The sequence below is a fragment of the Salmo trutta genome, chromosome 28 (assembly GCF_901001165.1).
Source record: "Salmo trutta chromosome 28, fSalTru1.1, whole genome shotgun sequence".
Lineage (NCBI taxonomy): Eukaryota > Metazoa > Chordata > Actinopteri > Salmoniformes > Salmonidae > Salmo > Salmo trutta.
The window spans coordinates 27,673,480-27,691,988 of NC_042984.1; the positions used below are offsets into that span (position 1 = coordinate 27,673,480).

Sequence of the window (18,509 nt, forward strand, 5' to 3'; positions counted from 1 at the left end):
GTGGACAACAGAGGACTCTGGATGAGAGTGGTGCAGACTCACCTGGGGTGACGCCAGAGTGCCCTGCCTGCTGCCTCAACTCCCAGAGGAACCAACCCGGCACCGACCGGCAGTGTGCCCTCTGCGGCCACAGATGGTGCATGTGAAGGCACCTCCTCCAGCCTCACTACGCGCAGCCCCTCCCAGCTCCATGGGCACCGGAGCGGGGGTGCTGGAATATGGAACCGACAGAGCCCCCTCTGGACGTCCGCGGGTGACCAGCAGGTTATCCAACTGGATCCACCAGTTGGTCAAAAGTGATGGTGGCATCCCTGCAGGCCAACTCCCGTCGGACATCCTCGCACAGGCTGCATCGGTAGTGGTGAGGGCCCTGTCGTTCCATCCTGCTCCGGCGGCCACGGTCTGGAATTCCAGTGCGAACTCCTGTGCGCTTCTCGTCCCCTGCCTCAAATGGAAGAGCCGTCCCCCCGCCGCTCTACTTTCGGGCGGATGGTCGAAGACGGCCCGGAAGCGGCGGGTGAACTCCTCGAAGTGGTCCAACGCCGCGTCTCCTTCTCCCCATACGGTGTTTGCCCACTCCAGAGCTCTCCCCGAAAGGCATGAGACGAGGGCGGACACTCTCTCCCTTCCTGAGGGAGCTGGGTGAACGGTGGCCAGGTATAGGTCCAGTTGTAAGAGGAACCCCTGGCACTGTGCTGCCGTCCCATCATACTCCCTGGGAAGTGAGAGACGCATCCCACTGGAACTGGATCCGGACGGGACGGGTAGAGGTAACCCCGGTTGCGCTGGTCGAGGCGCTGGAGATCCATGGTCTGGACAACGCGATCCATCATGGCACCGAGATGATGCAGCATTGCCGCGTGTTCCTGGACGCGCTCCTCGACTCCTCTGACCGGGGTACCTGCTCCTGCTGACTCCATGGTTGGTGTGATATTCTGTCAATGGTGTGCGTACTGGGAGCGGAGTCAGGTGCAGGAGAGCAGAGAGTTGTGAACAGGCGCACACTTTATTTAGGCAGGAGAAACCAACAGACGGACGCCACTGCGTCGAAACCTCCAGCCAATTGGCAAAAGCAAAACGCGCAAACAGTCACAATAATTATGTACAAACAAATAAACATACCTCGTGAATAAAACACAGAATAAACGCACACCAGTCTAGCGCGTCAAAATTGACACGTCACAAAACAATATCACACAAAGACAAGAGGGGGAACAGAGGAATAAATACATGTAGAGTGATTGGGGAATGAAAACCAGGTGTGCAGGGAATAAGACAAAGCGGCGATGGCTAGAAAGCCGGTGACGTTGACCGCCGATCGCCGCCTGAACAAGGAGAGGAGCCGACTTCAGCTGAAGTCGTGACACCAATATTATGTGATTGTTAAGCAACACTTACTCCTGAACTTATTTAGGCTTGCCATAACAAAGGGGTGGAATACTTGACTCAAGACATTTCAGCTTTTCATTGTTCATTAATAAGTAAACATTTTGAAAAACATAATTCCACTTTGACATAATGGGTTATTGTGTGTTCAGGCTGTAACACAACAAAATTTGAGAAAAAGTCAAGGGGTGTGACTACTTTCTGAAGGCACTGTATATTATTGTATATTATCTTGAATTGGCCAGAGCCAAAATACAGAGAAAGATATGTCTCTTGCCCAAAGCTCACTATGTGCTGTAATGGAAAAACCACTATTAATAAGGAATAGGAAGCACTTCAGGCTTATACATTTTTTCCCTCTAATTCTCCTCCTCTCACTCATCAACAGTACTGTAGTAGTCACAGGGCTACATTAAAAGGTGAAAATGAAAACCATCTCTGTACCCTTCGAGAACCCACGTTTTTATTATTTCGTTTTATTATCCAACCAATTAGAGGGGCTGATGTTTAAAGCTCATCTGCTGTTTCCTGTTGTAATAAAGGTGTCAGTTCGCCAAAGCTAATACATAGACCACCAACGGACAATGAGAGTAAGAACCACAGAATTAAATAGGTTTTTAATCATATCTATGTTAGGACCACTGACACTCCTCATTTGCTGGAATTTGAACAGAATTCTAAACAACATTTCAATTATTAGAGTATTTTGCCAGTGCAACACTTCAAAAACATGATCATGAACTGCAAACGTGACTTGATATTTAATCAAATAATGTATAATAACTGTCAAAAGTTGTTGTGATTCGCACGTTAACAATTTGAGTCGTGTCGTGTTGTGCATTAATTGTATTAATGTTGTTCAACAACACCCACCTTTGTTCTTCAAAGCCTAAACACTGTACTGTAAATCTATGTCCTATAATAAAGACATGCTAAATATATTACATTTAGAATGTCAACATCAGCTTCATTTTTACGATATCGATCTATGTAAAACTCATTAGCTCTTCCCAATAGGAAGCTTTGATATGTCACCCTCATTAAAACCTATTAATGGAACCTATAATCAAAGATCAGTTCTTTATCTCGTTAATTATATTTTCTTGGCAGGGCCGAGAGAATACTGTCAGAATCTCAGGGGCGTTAAAATAGTCTGAGATTAAAATGAACATACCAGATTTGCTTTGTTTTAGGCATCACTACAATGGGAATTAAAAAATGTCCCCTTTTTAATACAGTACACTGTATGGACATATTTAGGTGTTTTACATTCACAACACCTTTATGAAACACATTTATGAGTATTGTAGTATGATTCATACCAACCTTCATAAAAAATGTTTCAATATCATTAGTAAGGAGTTTTCTAAATAAAAGTCCCTTTTCATTTCAGAACTAAAAGGTATCAGTAACACTGAAATAGATCTTTATTTATCTATTGTACAACATACATTTGTGTGTTACCCTAAGAACACATTTTTGGCAGAGAGCACCGTTGTAAGCCCAAAATGACATTGACGATTGACGCTCCATGACAGAACTCACTTTAGGCCCGGTACGCCTACTCTATTTCCTTCAGATCCGCCATCTACTGGATATTGTGACAGAAAAGTGAGATAATATTGATGACGACTCAATGTACCACCTAAGCTGACATTCGCAAAATGCTTATCATTAATTTAATATAAACGTGTCATGTGGTCCTTAAAGGGCCTCTCTCTCAATAGTTAAGAATGCCTCCTGCAACAACAGCTCAATTATATGATGCTATTCTATGTCTGTAATTAAGCTAACCACTATATTCCCTTGTAAATGGGCCTTCAACCATACTCTGTGTTTACAGGAACTGACTCCAGTTATAATTAGTGAGTGGTAATTCTGCGAAAAGGAGGGTTTCTTACCTTTTACAATCAATATGGCCACTGCTGACAGGCTCTCCACGTCTGTGTCCACCACGCAGATGTACTTCCCGGCATGATTCAACTGGATGTTTCTGATCATCAGATCCCCAGCTGTTCTCTACAAAGGCAATCATAAGAAATCCCAAACAACCTGGGTAAGTAAAGGGCATTTGTAATGTAACCCCCTCCTACGTCTATGGGTCTTCGGGCAGTTTTCTCCACTGTAATTTAAAAAAAAATAGGCCCCTGTAGATTTTCATTTCTGAAGACGACTGCCGGCAACGAATGCTAAATTAAAGGTGGAATCCCTTCCTTTGGCTGTGGCGGAGGGATAGTGGCGAGGCTGATCTGGTTTAATTATGGAAATTAATTCCTTGAAGCGGGCAAGTTAGTTGATAATCTCTTTGGACTTGGGGACATTATAGAATTTTTGAGGAGTGAATCTCATTAGTGATAAGAAAATTGTCAGTCACACACACATATGCCCGATGTATAATCTCTCAGAGTGTGTGGGTGTTCCATTTCATCCAGTAGTTTTTTTGTAGTCCAGGCACTGCATGACGCGATTTTATCCCACTGATATCCAGTACAGTTGAAGATCTGTTCCAAGACCTTGATCAGTGATCATTTTGCAGCTGAACATCAACATATAAAACCTCAGAGGATACAACAGAGGCAAAAGATTAATGTTAAGTTGAAAAACTCTGACACTGTAAAATGTACTTGAAACCAAAGATGCAGTAGAAAGTTTAATATGTTTTGATCAGGCTAACTTAATAAATCATGTTGGGCTACTATCGACAAACTCCAATTGGAACAATTGATTGAAGACTGATCAAAGACTGCTATTGAGTTTTTCAAATTAATGAGACAGACAGACAATGTCTAGTTTGATATTTGCGTGCGAGCCAGTGCGTGCAAGTGCCAGAGAAGCTTGAAAATCGAGACTCAACAAGTGTTTTAATTACTTCCTGTAACTCCCGCGAGCATGCAGAAGATTCGGACAGAAGCCAATGCGAATGTGCCACTTTCTTATTTACACGAAAGTAAAGCTCATGTCTCTCAATTTTCAAGCTTCAGTGTACCTAGCACAAATTGGCTTGCACGGATATTGCGCAATAATGGGTATGTGCTACTGACCACAGTAACCAACCCAGAGCTACAACTAGCCAAAGGCTCTGCTCAAAAAATACTTTAAAGAATGCCTGCTTCCTTCCTTGAAGGATCTGATTGGATCACTCATCTGACATGGCTGGATTTTTATTTAAATCTTAACCAGACAAGTCAATTGAGAACTAATTCTTATTTACAATGACAGCGTGGCTGGATTGGTTAAAGGTATGTGATAGAGCCATTGTTTAGAGCAATCAATGTGTTAGGAAGAGTCTGTGCGTTTAAAGTATTTGAACGGGGCCCCAAAGTCTCCCCTAAAAACAAATAAGGGGAATCAGGGGACATCACACCCTGGAGTTGAACAAATGTGACCGAATGGAGAAAGATATGCCAGATGTCCAAATGTTCAAAGAAATAGTGTAGAAGAAAGTGTGTCGGTCACTCACCCCTCCCACTAGCTCAAAATGTCTGTCTGTCTTGGTGATGAGCTGTCCGTTGAAAGCCCAGGAGAAGAAGACGTCAAGGACAGGGTCACAGGCGATCTGGCAGGGCAGCACGATGCTCTCACCCACTATGATCTCCATGTCCACTGGCCCCTGAGTAATTCTTGTTGGATCTGTCCAAAATGTACAAACAATCCCACGCACAAAGGCCCACGCACAAAGCACCAGGGATGGGGTCAATTACATTTCAGTCAATTCAGGAAGTAAACTGAAAATTCCAATGTATGATCAAATGCTATTCGGTCAAGCTATTCTGTGTTTGGCTATATCTTGTTCAATAACAAGCAGGGTTGGGGAGTAACGGATTACATGTCATCCATTACATGTATGGGATTTAAAAAAAACATTAACTGCAATCCGTTACGTTACCAGCTAAAATATTGTTATCAGATTACAGATACTTTTGGACAACTAAATGATAACTTCAAAGGTTTACTGTTAAATTCAGAAAGGATGTATGCGAAAAATAAATCATTGACACTTGAATAAAGGCTTGGAGGTAAGGATGACAGCAGTGGTGTAGTCTACAGCGATACAGATATCACTTATTATTGATATCTACATAGCACATTGATGTGAATCACACTGCTGCTCTCTCATTTAGCTATTTGCGTCTTACGGATTGCGGTTGTTGTGGATGGCTGTTCACGAATCTAGATGTGTATTTGAACCCAATAATGGTTGAATTCAAGAAGTATAAACTGCTTATCAATCATTGTTTTTGAAACCAGTGGACAGCCAGTGAAAAGTGCGCTCTTGCAACAGCTACATAGTGCGGATCCCAGCCTACATTAAAAACAGTTGACTTTGGTTTTAATGTAAAGATATAATTTAATTGTATTATTATTATGTAGTAGAAAGCGATGGGTTAGAAGAAGCCTACATATCCAACCCAGTAAAGTAAAATGTAACATCCATATATGGCCAGCTATGTAAACTTTAACATTGATTTATCCTGCAATAGTTCAATTGGTAACATACATTTTTGTCTTCTTCTAATGCCTCTTAAGGGGAAAGTAATCTAAAAGTAACTGAATGTAATCATATTACGTTACTGAGTTTTGGTAATCCAAAATTTACGTTACTGATTAAAATTTTGGACAGGTAACTAGTAACTGTAATGGATTACATTTATAAAGTAAGCTACCCAACCCTGAAACAAGGTAATTATGGATATTGGAAATGTTACACCGTAAACAGACAGGTTATGTAAAGCAATAAGTCTTACAGTATTCAGGCCAGAATTATGGAAGTATTACAACAGATTAGCCAAGTAAAGGGTTATTAAACAGGCTTGTTACTAATAAGAGCTGATACTGTTTGCTGACATGACTGGAATAATCTTTTGTAATCCTGAAAGCAATTACAATACCCAGATAAATCCGATAAAAAAGCAGAGAGGTGATTGATACTTCGAGGTGGTGGGACTGCTATCCACGAGATGAGTTAACCCACAGACACACATGCTTACACACACACAGCACCTGCTGACCACACAATAAGGGCACTGAGTTGCAACCACTACAGCCATTGTTTGTCGGAGGCCGCTGTGCTTCAAAAGTCAGGACAATTAATTACAACCTTGCTCTATCTTGCTAAATAAAATCAATAAATCACAAAAGAAAGAATGAAGGGATAAGAAATATATCACTATTGCAGGGATTGTATTTGGAGCCTCGGCATGAACAATGATATGTAAAAGATGCCTCATGAGTCTCTATATATCTATTCTCTGAATAAATCCTCAGAAAATGCAATTACCACAGTACGGTTTAAAAAGAAATGCAGTGTTTGGCAGCCAAATGGACAGTTACCATTCGGCTCACCTGTTAAACTCTGAGGAGTTGTTCTTTTGGCCCTATACAGGGCCCGGCGAGTGTGGGGGGTACCCCCCCATATTTATTTTTGTTCGAAAATTGAAATTGACATATCATTTGAAAGCTACAGCCCTTGTCTTTTTGGATATTGAACTCAAATCGTACTGCTGGAAATGTCATTACCTCCACCCCCCACCACGCCTCCATAAAGGCCATAAATCATGAGCTATAGTCATACTCATAGAGTATGCTATGCAGATCAAATCACCAAAAGTGAAAACATTTAGTATGCATGGAAAGGGTACACCCTGATGGTCAATATAAAGCAATGCATTTCCTTGTCTATCCACATTTCCTTTGTATGCATCCTCCACATGCGCCGTTGATCTATCTCACTAATATACAATAGGAAAAGTGAATGGGAAAATAGTTTGAAGTTTTCTCACCTGTCTGTGTCTTATTTTAAAACACTAACCCAATATCTTGAAAGGCCTGATTCCTATGGTCATTTTCATATGTCATGCTTGAAAATCTGTTCAGCCATTTTGGCACAGTGACTCACTACCCAAACCAGACACAACTGGTTTCAAGTGGCCAAGAGATGTCATGTGATCTCCTACTGCTCTCTAGTGGATGAACTGGGAATCAGACAGGGGATATATTTGCATCAATGGATAGATACTAAAGCTTTCTCCTCATTATGTATATCATTCTTGTAAGACAAAAAAAGATTCCTTTAAGACAAAAAAATACGTTGCACAAGCCCTGCACTTTTAAAATAGCTGTGTGCATGCTTAGAGTGACAACATTTTATTTTATTAATCCTTTTGTAACATTAATTGGTGACATATTTTATTTAAAACCTAAAACAGTAGCCACAGTTCTTATCTTTCTAACAGTACTAAGCATGTGTTTGTAGGACTTATAGCTTTCAAACTGAAATGTACTTCATGATGGTAGTATATAATATTATGCATCGTTTAGAAAATGCCACCAGAGGGCGTCAGAATTGAATAGTTAATAGAACCTGGAAAACGATCAACAAGCCCTCCTCTAGAAATACACTTCAAAATCGGCAATAAAAGCATACTTTCACGACAACTTTGTTATTTCGGCTCAGGGGCATTTCATTTGTTCGAGTCAATTGGATGGCTGCATCCAAGTATACAAAGATCAAGTAGTTTCACAAACACCTTTCCAATGCATTATTATACCTACTGCAAAATGTACAGTAGGGTGTACTCTACAGTAGGGAACACAGCTCAACGCAATGAAATTCCCATGACAAAAAAAAAAACTGTGGGATGCAAACCATGAATCTGGTAATGTTTTCTGCCCTCAAGTCAGAGCTCAGTATCAGTATCAGAGATGAGCTAGCTTAGCTCTTACCTTTGGTAACCCTTGGTTAGACAGAGTGTAGGCTTGGTTAGGGCTAAACTACTGTGTAATGCAACACCTTACCTGTGACGAGGAGTCTTCCAGTGGTGCTGGAGGTCCCAAATCGGTTTCTGGCAAAGCAGGTGTAGCTGCCTGCATCATACTTGGTCACATTAGTGATTCTCAAAGTTCCATCTGGAGAGAGAGTGATTCTGTGGGGGTAGATGGAGAAGCTGGTGACACGGGTAGAATCTCAGAATCTCAACATAAAAATGTCTGTGTGTCTATTCAAAGCCCCCGTTGTGCCGTATGGTGTTCTTTTATCTGTTTTTAAAAAAATCTTATTTTATTGCTAGCTTGAGTTACCTGGGGTGTCAGAGAGTTCCATGTAGTTATGGCTCTATTTAATACTATGCGTTTCCAAGCTTCTATGCTAGACCTGGAGACTGTGAAAAGACCTCTGGTTCCATATCTTGTGTGGTACCGATGAATGTCCAAACTGCTTAAGACAGTTTGCAACCTTCAACACATCAACATCTCGCACAAAGACAAATAGTGATGCAGTCACTCTCTCCCCAATTTTGAGCCAGAAGAGATTGACATGCATGTTTCAGCCAATCATCAGTCATTAGTGTCAGTGCCGAGCATGTTGAGTGCCCTTTCAAATAAGCATGCTGAAAGTCTGTTGTTAATTTGTTTTCTGTAAAATAACATTGTATTTGGTAGAACAAAAAGTTTGCTAAGCGCTGGTAACAGACTGATTGGTCGGCTGTTTCAACCATTAAAGGGTGCTTTGCTATTCTCCCAGGCAGGGCTACCTCATCAGGATACCATAAGCCCGACTCATGTCCGCTACACTGGGTCATTTTCATTAAGGCATTGAACGGAAAACGTTTTAAAATGTTCTGTAATGGAAAACGAAAATGAGTTTGTCTGTTTTCTTGACAAATGAACATGACCCTGTTTACATTCAACTTGTCATGTGTTTAACCCTGTCAACACCAGTGGGCACCAGTGCCTAAAATTCTTTGAAATAAATCTACCCACTGGTTAAACACTGGTTGAATCAATGTTGTTTCCACGTCATTTCAATGAAATGACGTTGAACCAACGTGGAATAGACAATGAATTGACGTCTGTGCCCAGTGGGTAAATTCTAACCCATTGACTTTGAATTGTGTCTGTTATTCTGAACATTCTATTTAAACATTTTAAGTGTACACAATCAGTTATGAAACTAATAGCTAGTCATTGACATTTAGATATTTTCTTGATATGATTACAAATTATATAAGTACATATTATTTTTATGTAAGCTCTTCCTTCTTGAAAGGCGCTTGTATGTACTACCAAAGAAAAATTACCAATTGAGAAATACATCCTTTCTTGCAGAAATCAGTATGTTCTTGTACCTGTCTAAATAAGGCTGAAATAAATTAGGAACAGATCATCGTCCGACCAATGTAATTTGAAGCACTAATATGGGTGGAGAAGAAAGGGGGAATCGAAGAATATATAGAATGTACTGTAAGACGTTACCTGTCATTGGTGTGGATGGGTTGGTTGCCTTTCTTCCACAGGATGCTAGCAGTGGGGTAGGCTTGGGGCTTACACTCTAGAGTCACTATGGTGCCGGCCTTGGCTTTAAGCAGGGCTCTGAGCAGGTTACCAGTGAAGTCTGGAGAAGAGGCTGAAGGGACACAGGAAATGTAAAAAACATGATTATTGACCCCGTTATTATCGAATCCTTATAACCTTTCAAAGAACAGTAATATGACCTTTTTGATTTGTTGGACAGAGTCACACAATGTTTTAGAAATGGATAAAAGCCACCATACCTAAGACCATGAGCTCAGTGCTGAAATAGATGACACCATATTTATTCTCTGCCACACACTGGTACATCCCGGCATCAGACAGGTTCAAAGACGAGATCAACAGGACCCCGTTGTCAACGTAGACCCTCTCCTGATAAAGCACAGACACAAGTAGCATGTGGAGTACAAGTAAATGTTAAGGTCATTTCAACATAATATAATAAAACACACTTATCACAGTACAAATAACCATTAGGAGGGTTTTGGTAAGGAGTAAAACTAAACAAAATATCCAGCTAATGTAAACAATAACAAAGTGGTATAAAAGTGCATGCGCTAGAAACATCTAGATGCACTTCTCTGGGGGCTTAAGTTTGGTTTGCTACCGTGTACTTTTCACAGTAGATTAACTCACTCCGCAGAAGCCTGAACATGGGCTATGAATAATGGAGAGTGTTTGCCTGTTCTCTTGAAATGGAGCAGCTTGTCGAGAGTCTGATACGCTATCTTTCTCTCACACACACGCAATATCTCTCTCCATGCACACCCATGTCACAGGTGCAAAGCAATGTTTCAATGTAAGTAAGGAAGGTGACTGGATATTGCTTATACTCCTAAAAGTTGGATTTGATTGTGAAATGTTCAGTGTGCTAGCACGTTCCTTTCTGTAAAACGGACAAAGAACTCATGAGAGATGGATGGGAAGGTGGGGTTTACCTCAGTGATCAGCACTTGGCCATTTTTCAGCCAGTTGTAGGAGGGTTTGGGCTTCCCGTTGGCCCTGCACTCCCAGTGAAGCCTCTCCTCTATGGCCAGGGCCGTGTCTCTCATGGTCTGAATCCACTGAGGTTTGGCTATGAAAGATCCAAAATACTCCATGTCAATGACTGACTGCATATTAGTAGAGGGTTTTAAAGGGGAAGTCCTCTTACAGTTTTTCTCGATTGTTTGAACACTGTGAAGGAAACTGGGATCTACGTGAGCAAAACTGGGATCCACATGGCCAAAACAATAACCTTTTCTTACAGTTAGTAATTTCTCATTGTTTACAAACTAAATGCAAATGCTAAACACTTTTTTTTGCAAAACAGTAGACAAAACTCTACTGTATATTTTACTAAGGAAGTTGACTGAGAACACATTCTCTTTTACAGCAACGACGTGGTGAAGAGTTGCAAGGGAGAGGGGAGGGGATGAATGAGCCAACTGAAAGCTGTTGGTGATTAGCTTGCCATGATGGTATGAGGGCCAGATTGTGAATTTTAGCCAGGACACTGAGGTTAACACCTCTACTCTTATGATAAGTGCCACGGGATCTTTAGTGACCACAGAGAGTCAGGACTTCCGTTTTAACGTCCCATCCGAAAGCTGCACCCTACACAGGACAATGTCCCTTTCACTGTATCTGCTATCTTAAGTAACACAAACATGCACTTGGCTTCACAGTGAGGAACAATGTGCAATTCTCTGTTCAAACTGTGTCACCCTCTGTAAGCAGCGCTATCATGTACTTGAATGCACTAGAGATTAGGGAATTCCTACAGAGATGACACAAAGCTTTTCACCTGCAACGCTCCCAGACTGTAATGATCATAATTCAAATCGGTTTCACCGTTCAACTCACCTCTGACCTATTCCCAGTACCAAACTGGGTTTCAAGGAACTTTTGCAGAAAGTCATTTAACACCATTGTCACTTGTTAACATCCTGTCAACTCCAATTAGAAAAGTGTTATTTTGCCTCAGCCACGAGACCATGGGAAAGAGAAGGAGAGGAAACAGAAGCAATCCAGGCATAAAAAAATGTAATAATTGAAGTAAAAGTATTACAAAATATACTTCCAATATGAGACTATGCCTGTCCCAACTGGAATTGTTTTCTACCAGAATGATAACTGAAAATCAAAAATAGAGTTGCCTGCAATGCTTACAGATAACAACAATGCACACTAAACAAAAATAGAAATGCAACAAGTGTTTGTCCCATGTTTCATGAGCTGAAATAAAATATCCCCGAAATGTTCCATACATCCCTGTTAGTGAGCATTTCTCCTTTGCCAAGATATTCCATCCACCTGACAAGAAGCTGATTAAACAGCATGATCATTACACAGGTGCACCTTGTGCTGGGGATAATAAAAGGCCACTCTAAAATGTGCAGTTTTATCACACAACACAATGCCACTGTGAGCTGATCGTTTTCTCTTTGTTATTTTGTCTTTAGTGTTTTAGAGTTATAATAAATTTCATCATGAGCACTCAACACGCTGTGCTTTGGTCCCCTCACTACGACAGTCGTTACAGAACTACCCACCACCAAAGGACCAAGCAGCGTGGTCAGGAGGATTGGACCTGGGAGGAAATCCTGGATGGGGCAGGACCCTGGACAAGGCCTGGGGAGTATCGCCATCCGCAAGAGGAGATAGAGGCAGCGAAAGCGGAACAACGATACTATGAGGAACAAGCACGGCAACAACGGAAGCCCGAGAGGCATCCCCCCCCAAAAAATTGGGGGGGGGGCACACCGGGAGATTGGCGAAGTCGGGGTTGAGACCTGAGCCAACTCCCCGTGCTTACCGTGGGGGGCGAGTGATCGAGCAAGCACTGTGTTATGAGGGGATGCGCACTGTGTCGCCAGTGCGCAGCTACAGCCCGGTACGCTCGGGGGAAAGCTTCCCACAATTGCCGTGCTAGAGTTGGCATTCAGCCAGGAAGGAGTGTGCCTGCTCAGCGTTCCTGGTCTCCGGTGCGTCTCTTCGGCCCAGGTTATCCTGCGCCAGCTCTACGCACGGTACCCCCTGTTCGCCAACACAAACCTGTGCGACCTGTTACAACGCCCCGCGCTTGCCGGGCTACGGGGGTTATCCAGCCAGGACGGGTTGTGCCAGCCATAAGCTCCAGACCTCCAATGCGCCTCCACGGCCCAGTATACCCTGTGCCTGCTCAGCGCACCCGGCCTCCAGCGACATTCCCTAGTCCAGAACTCCCAGCGACGTTCCCTAGTCCGGTGAGACCTATTCCAGCTCCACAAAAGAAGCCTCCAGTGATGATCTATGGTCCGAAGCCTGTAGAGATGATCCATGGCACAAAGCCTCCAGTGATGATCCATGGCGCGGAACCTGTAGTGATGATCCATGGCACGGAGCCTGCAGCAATGGTCCCCAGTCCGGAACCTCCAGCGACGCTCCCCAGTCCGGAGCCTCCAGCGACGCTCCCCAGTCCGGAGCCTACAGCGACGCTCCCCAGTCCGGAGCCTCCAGAGACGGCCTGCAGCCCGGAACCTGCTGAGACTGCCTGCAGCCCGGAACCTCCTGAGACGGCCTGCAGCCCGGAACCTCCTGAGACGGCCTGCAGCCCAGAGTCTTCAGCGGCGGCCTGCAGCCCAGAGTCTTCAGCGGCGGCCTGCAGCCCAGAACCTCCAGCGGCGGCCTGCAGCCCAGACCCTCCAGCGGCGGCCTGCAGCCCAGAACCTCCAGCGATGATCTACAGTCCGGTTCCTTCGACGACGATCCACGGTCCGGTGGTACTAAAGCAGAGGGATCAGCGGGTGGAGCGGGGGTTACGCCCCGAACCGGAGCCGCCTCCTCTGCTGGAGGATAAGGTTATGTGGACTGCAGTAGAGCCACCATAAACAGTAGTTACCCACCCTACCCTCCCTTTTTAGTTTTTAGTTTTTTAGGAGTCTGCACCTTTGGGGGGGGGGGGTATTGTCACGCCCTGACCATAGTAAGATGTTATTTTCTATGGTAGAGTAGGTCAGTGCGTGACAGGGGGTGTTTTGTGGTTTTTTATGTTTTCTATATCTATGTTTAGTTCTAGTTTTCTATTTCTATGTTGTTGTTTTTTGGGATGATCTCCAATTAGAGGCAGCTGGTCGTCGTTGTCTCTAATTGGAGATCATACTTAAGTAGGGTTTTTTTCCACCTGTGTTGTGGGCAGTTGTATTCTGTTTAATCTTCAGTACCTGACAGAACTGTGAGCTGATCGTTTTCTGTTTGTTATTTTGTCTTTAGTGTTTTAGAGTTATAATAAATTTCATCATGAGCACTCAACACGCTGCGCTTTGGTCCCCTCGCTACGACAGTCGTTACAGCCACAGACTGCATGAATGTCCACCAGAGCTCTTGCCAAAGAATTGAATGTTCATTTATCTACCATAAGCCGCCTCCAACTTAGTTTTTGAGAATTTGGCAGTTATTCGAACCGGTCTCACAACCGTAACCACGCCTGCACAGGACCTTCACATCCGGCTTCTTCACCTGCCGGATTATCTGAGACCAGCCATCCGGACAGCTGATGAAACTGTAGGTTTGTACAACCGAAGAATTTCTTCACAAACTGTCAGAAACCGTCTCAGGAACCTCATCGTTGCTCATCGTCCTCACCAGGGTCTTGACCTGACTGCAGTTCGGCGTCGTAACCAACTTCAATGGGAAAATGTTCATCTTCGATGGCCACTGGCATGCTGGAGAAGTGTGCTCTTCACAGATGAATCCCGGTTTCAATTGTACAAGGCAGATTGCAGACAGTGTATGGAGTTGTGTGGGCGAGCGGTTTACTGATGTCAACGTTGTGAAAAAAGTGCCCCATGGTGACGGGAGGGGGGTTATGGTATCGGCAGGCATAAACTACAGACAAAGAACACAACTGCATTTTATTGATGGCAATTTGAATGCACAGAGATACCGTGACGAGATCCTGATGCCTATTGTGGTGCCATTCATCCGCCGCCATCACCCATGTCACAAGGATCTGTAAACAATTCCTGGAAGCTGAAAATGTCCCAGTTCTTCCATGGCCTGCATACTCACCAGACATATCACCCATTGAGCATGTTTGGGATGCTCTGGATTGACGTGTACAACAGCGTGTTCCAGTTCCCGCCGATATCCAGCAACTTCGCACAACCATTGAAGAGGAGTGGAACAACATTCCACAGGCCACAATCAAATCAAATCAAATTTTATTGGTCACATACACATGGTTAGCAGATGTTAATGCGAGTGTAGCGAAATGCTTGTGCTTCTAGTTCCGACTGTGCAGTAATATCTAACAAGTAATCTAACAATTTCACAACAACTACCTTGTACACACAAGTGTAAAGGAATGAATAGCCTGATCAACTCTATTTGAAGGAGATGTTGCGCTGCATGAGGCAAATGGTCACACCAGATACTGACTGGTTTTCTGATCCACGCCCCTTTTTAAAGGTATCTGTGACCAACAGATGCATATCTGTATTTCCAGTCATGTGAAATCCATAGATTAGGGCCTAATTCATTGATTTCAATTGATGGATTTCCTTATATGAACTGTAACTCAGTCAAATCTTTGAAATTGTTGCATGTTGCATTTATATTTTTGTTCAGTGTATAATCAATAAACAAATAATATATTATTACATTATAATACCAACAGTGGCTGTACTTTGCCAATTAGTAGTAGCAACAGCAATATAATGATGGCATGAGAGCCTGTGCATTATCTTGAAAATAGCACAGCTTTCATAATGACCAATAGTGTGTGTTCATGGTTGTAAAATGTAGTGAACATTTTCCAAATGGATAAATCCATCCCTCTTGAAAGTAGGATGGTATGCTTATTGTATTTGATGTGCTAACAAATGATTGCTGACCATATATGGATTGTTTTTACTGTTTGTTGTGTTCTTGCCATGTGTTTTTGTCCTTTTGTAATGTGATGGGCCTGTTGTCCGGACCTCTGGCAGTCTCTATGGGGGTACCACAGGGTTCAATTCTCGGGCCGACTATTTTCTCTGTATATATTAACGATGTCGCTCTTACTGCGGGTGATTCCCTGATCCACCTCTATGCAGACGACACCATTCTGTATACATCTGGCCCTTCTTTGGACACTGTGTTAACAAACCTCCAAACGAGCTTCAATATCATACAACACTCCTTCCGTGGCCTCCAACTGCACTTAAACGCTAGTAAAACTATATACATGCTTTTCAGCCTTTCGCTGCCCGCACCGGCCCGCCCGACTTGCATCACTGCTCTGGACGGTTCTGACTTAGAATGTGGACAACTACAAATACCTAGGTGTCTGGCTAGACTGTAAACTCTCCTTCCAGACTCATATTAAACACCTCCAATCCAAAATTAAATCTAGAATCGGCTTGCTATTCCGCACCAAAGCGTCCTTCACTCAACATACCCTAGTAAAATTGACAATCCTACCGGTCCTCGACTTCGGCGATGTAATTTACAAAATAGCCTCCAACACTCTACTCAGTAAACTGGATGCAGTATATCACAGTGCCATCCGTTTTGTCACCAAAGCCCCATATACCACCCACCACTGCGACCTGTATGCGCTTATCGGCTGGCCCTCGCTACATATTCGTCGCCAGACGCACTGGCTCCAGGTCATCTATAAGTCTTTGGTAGGTAAAGCTCCGCCTTATCTCAGCTCACGGGTCACAATAACAACACACACCCGTAGCACGCGCTCCAGCAGGTATATCTCACTGGTCATCCCCAAAGCCAACACCTCCTTTGGCCGCCAATCCTTCCAGTTCTCTGCAGCCAGTGACTGGAACGAATTGCAAAAATCGCTGAAGCTGGAGACTTATATTTCCCTCACTAACTTTAAACATCAGCTATCCGAGCAGCTAACTGATCACTGCAGCTGTACATAGCCCATCTGTAAATAGCCCATCCAATCTACCTACCTCATCCCCATATTGTTTTTATTGGCTTTTTTGCTCTTTTGCACACCAGTATTTCTACTTGCACATCATCATCTGCACATCTATCACTCCAATGTTAATTTGCTAAATTGTAATTACTTGCTACTATGGCCTATTTATTGCCTTACCTCCTCACACCATTTGCACACACTGTATATAGACTTTATTTTTTTTCTATTGTGTTATTGACTGTACGCTTGTTTATTCCATGTGTAACTCTGTGTTGTTGTTTGTGTCGCACTGCTTTGCTTTATCTTGGCCAGGTCGCAGTTGTAAATGAGAACTTGTTCTCAACTAGCCTACCTGGTTAAATAAAGGTGAAATAAAATAAAAAAATATAAAAAAATGTCGGTCTTGTTTGGAACTTTATTGTACATATCATTTTCATTATCTATTGCTGCACTTGCCTCTAGCCACTTATCAGGCTGTCATTGTAAAAAGGAGTGTTTTTAACTGACTCGCCTGATGGTTAAAATTATATTTGCGATCCCACAGGGTGACAGTACCATGGAAGGCCAATCGGCCTGTAGCGATGTTCTTCCCCATCTTGTTTTCGGCCACACACTCATAGCCCCCCGTGTCGTCCTGTTGGAAGCTGGGGATCTCCAAGACGGCATTGGAGTACTTCATCTTCACTTTGCTGGGGAAAGGGACTCCATTAGCCCTCTTCCACGTAATCTCAGGGACAGGGCTAGGAAAGACAGAAAGCAAAACATGTTATAGATCTAGAGTGTCGACTCCACATCTTCACTGTTAGACCATATCCAAAGAGATTTTATGCAACTTATTTTTGTATTCTATCCATTAAATAAAGAGAGAAATTCATTTGAAGAAAGTATGCATGTGGCTCTTCACAAACTGACGTTGACAATCATTGTATTCAAAAGCTGTTCTGGCGAATAATAGAGAGATGCCACAGTCTAACAAACATAATTGCCCTAGTGACACTTCTCTATAAAAATCCCAAAATGCTTTAAGTGAGTGAAAGAAGAGGGAAGATTGAAAACATGCTCCAAGAAATACAGCTTACTTCCCAAGAGCAAAACACTCCAGTGTAACCACTGATCCTTTTGCTGCTGGTACGGTGTCGGGGAAATGAACTTCTATTTTCGGCTCGTATTCTCCCATTACTCCTATGACGTACAAGTACAAGTAGTTGTTGTTCATGCTTCCATTATTCATGACTTACAAGCTATATATACACCTTGCATTGTGAGGCCCAACAAAAGCATTGTATAAACTAACAGAAAAAATACATGCATAAACACTATTTCTTAGGTGAACTGAACTACTACTCCACTTAAAGGTACACTATGCAGAAATCGCTCCATCATTTCCTGGTTGCAGAAATTCTAATAGTTCACCTAATTTCAGTTTATGTGACAAAACAAGCAAGTATTGTGTAGATTATCATTGTACCATCTAAACTGCTGTGAAATATATTTTCCATAACCAAAAATATTGTATTTTCTGCTGTTTGAAACCGGTGTGCAAAAAACGAAAGTAAAAGAGGCAAAAACGACACTTAAGAACAGGAAGCATAGAAATAGCGCACATAGGACAGATCTACAACTTCTTACACATGTTTTTAATGTATTTGTCAGGGTCGCCCTAAAAAGTGACATATTGCAGCTTTAAGCATGCAGTCGAGGGAGAGTAGCGAAATAACAGCATCAAATAATTTAAAGCCTCAGTTCCTGGGTGGAATACTCTGAGGTTATCTCTTGAGGGTCTGGCTGATTTTGAATGTATGGTTAATATTTAAATGTTTAATTCAACCCAAAGGCAGTGTTTACTTTCTGCAAAAGCGTGAAGAGCTGCAGAGATACTGTAGCTATAAGGAACAGTTCATTGGATTCCTCCAAGTACAGGCAGTTGTTA

The 18,509-nt window shown here is 42.8% G+C and overlaps 1 protein-coding gene across 1 annotated transcript in view; it reads right to left on the bottom strand.

Annotated features, from left to right (window-relative positions):
• The window catches only part of cntn3a.2 (contactin 3a, tandem duplicate 2), a 77,326-nt gene that overhangs the window by 50,404 nt on the left and 8,413 nt on the right, over nucleotides 1–18,509 (bottom strand). Inside the window, exons 7-14 of the mRNA XM_029719446.1 lie at nucleotides 17,659–17,761; nucleotides 17,135–17,319; nucleotides 10,632–10,768; nucleotides 9,936–10,065; nucleotides 9,637–9,787; nucleotides 8,182–8,309; nucleotides 4,847–5,016; nucleotides 3,288–3,405 (exon numbers count right to left, since the gene is read on the bottom strand). Coding sequence (XP_029575306.1) covers nucleotides 3,288–3,405; nucleotides 4,847–5,016; nucleotides 8,182–8,309; nucleotides 9,637–9,787; nucleotides 9,936–10,065; nucleotides 10,632–10,768; nucleotides 17,135–17,319; nucleotides 17,659–17,761 — 1,122 coding nt within the window. The remainder of the gene's footprint in view (nucleotides 1–3,287; nucleotides 3,406–4,846; nucleotides 5,017–8,181; nucleotides 8,310–9,636; nucleotides 9,788–9,935; nucleotides 10,066–10,631; nucleotides 10,769–17,134; nucleotides 17,320–17,658; nucleotides 17,762–18,509) is intronic.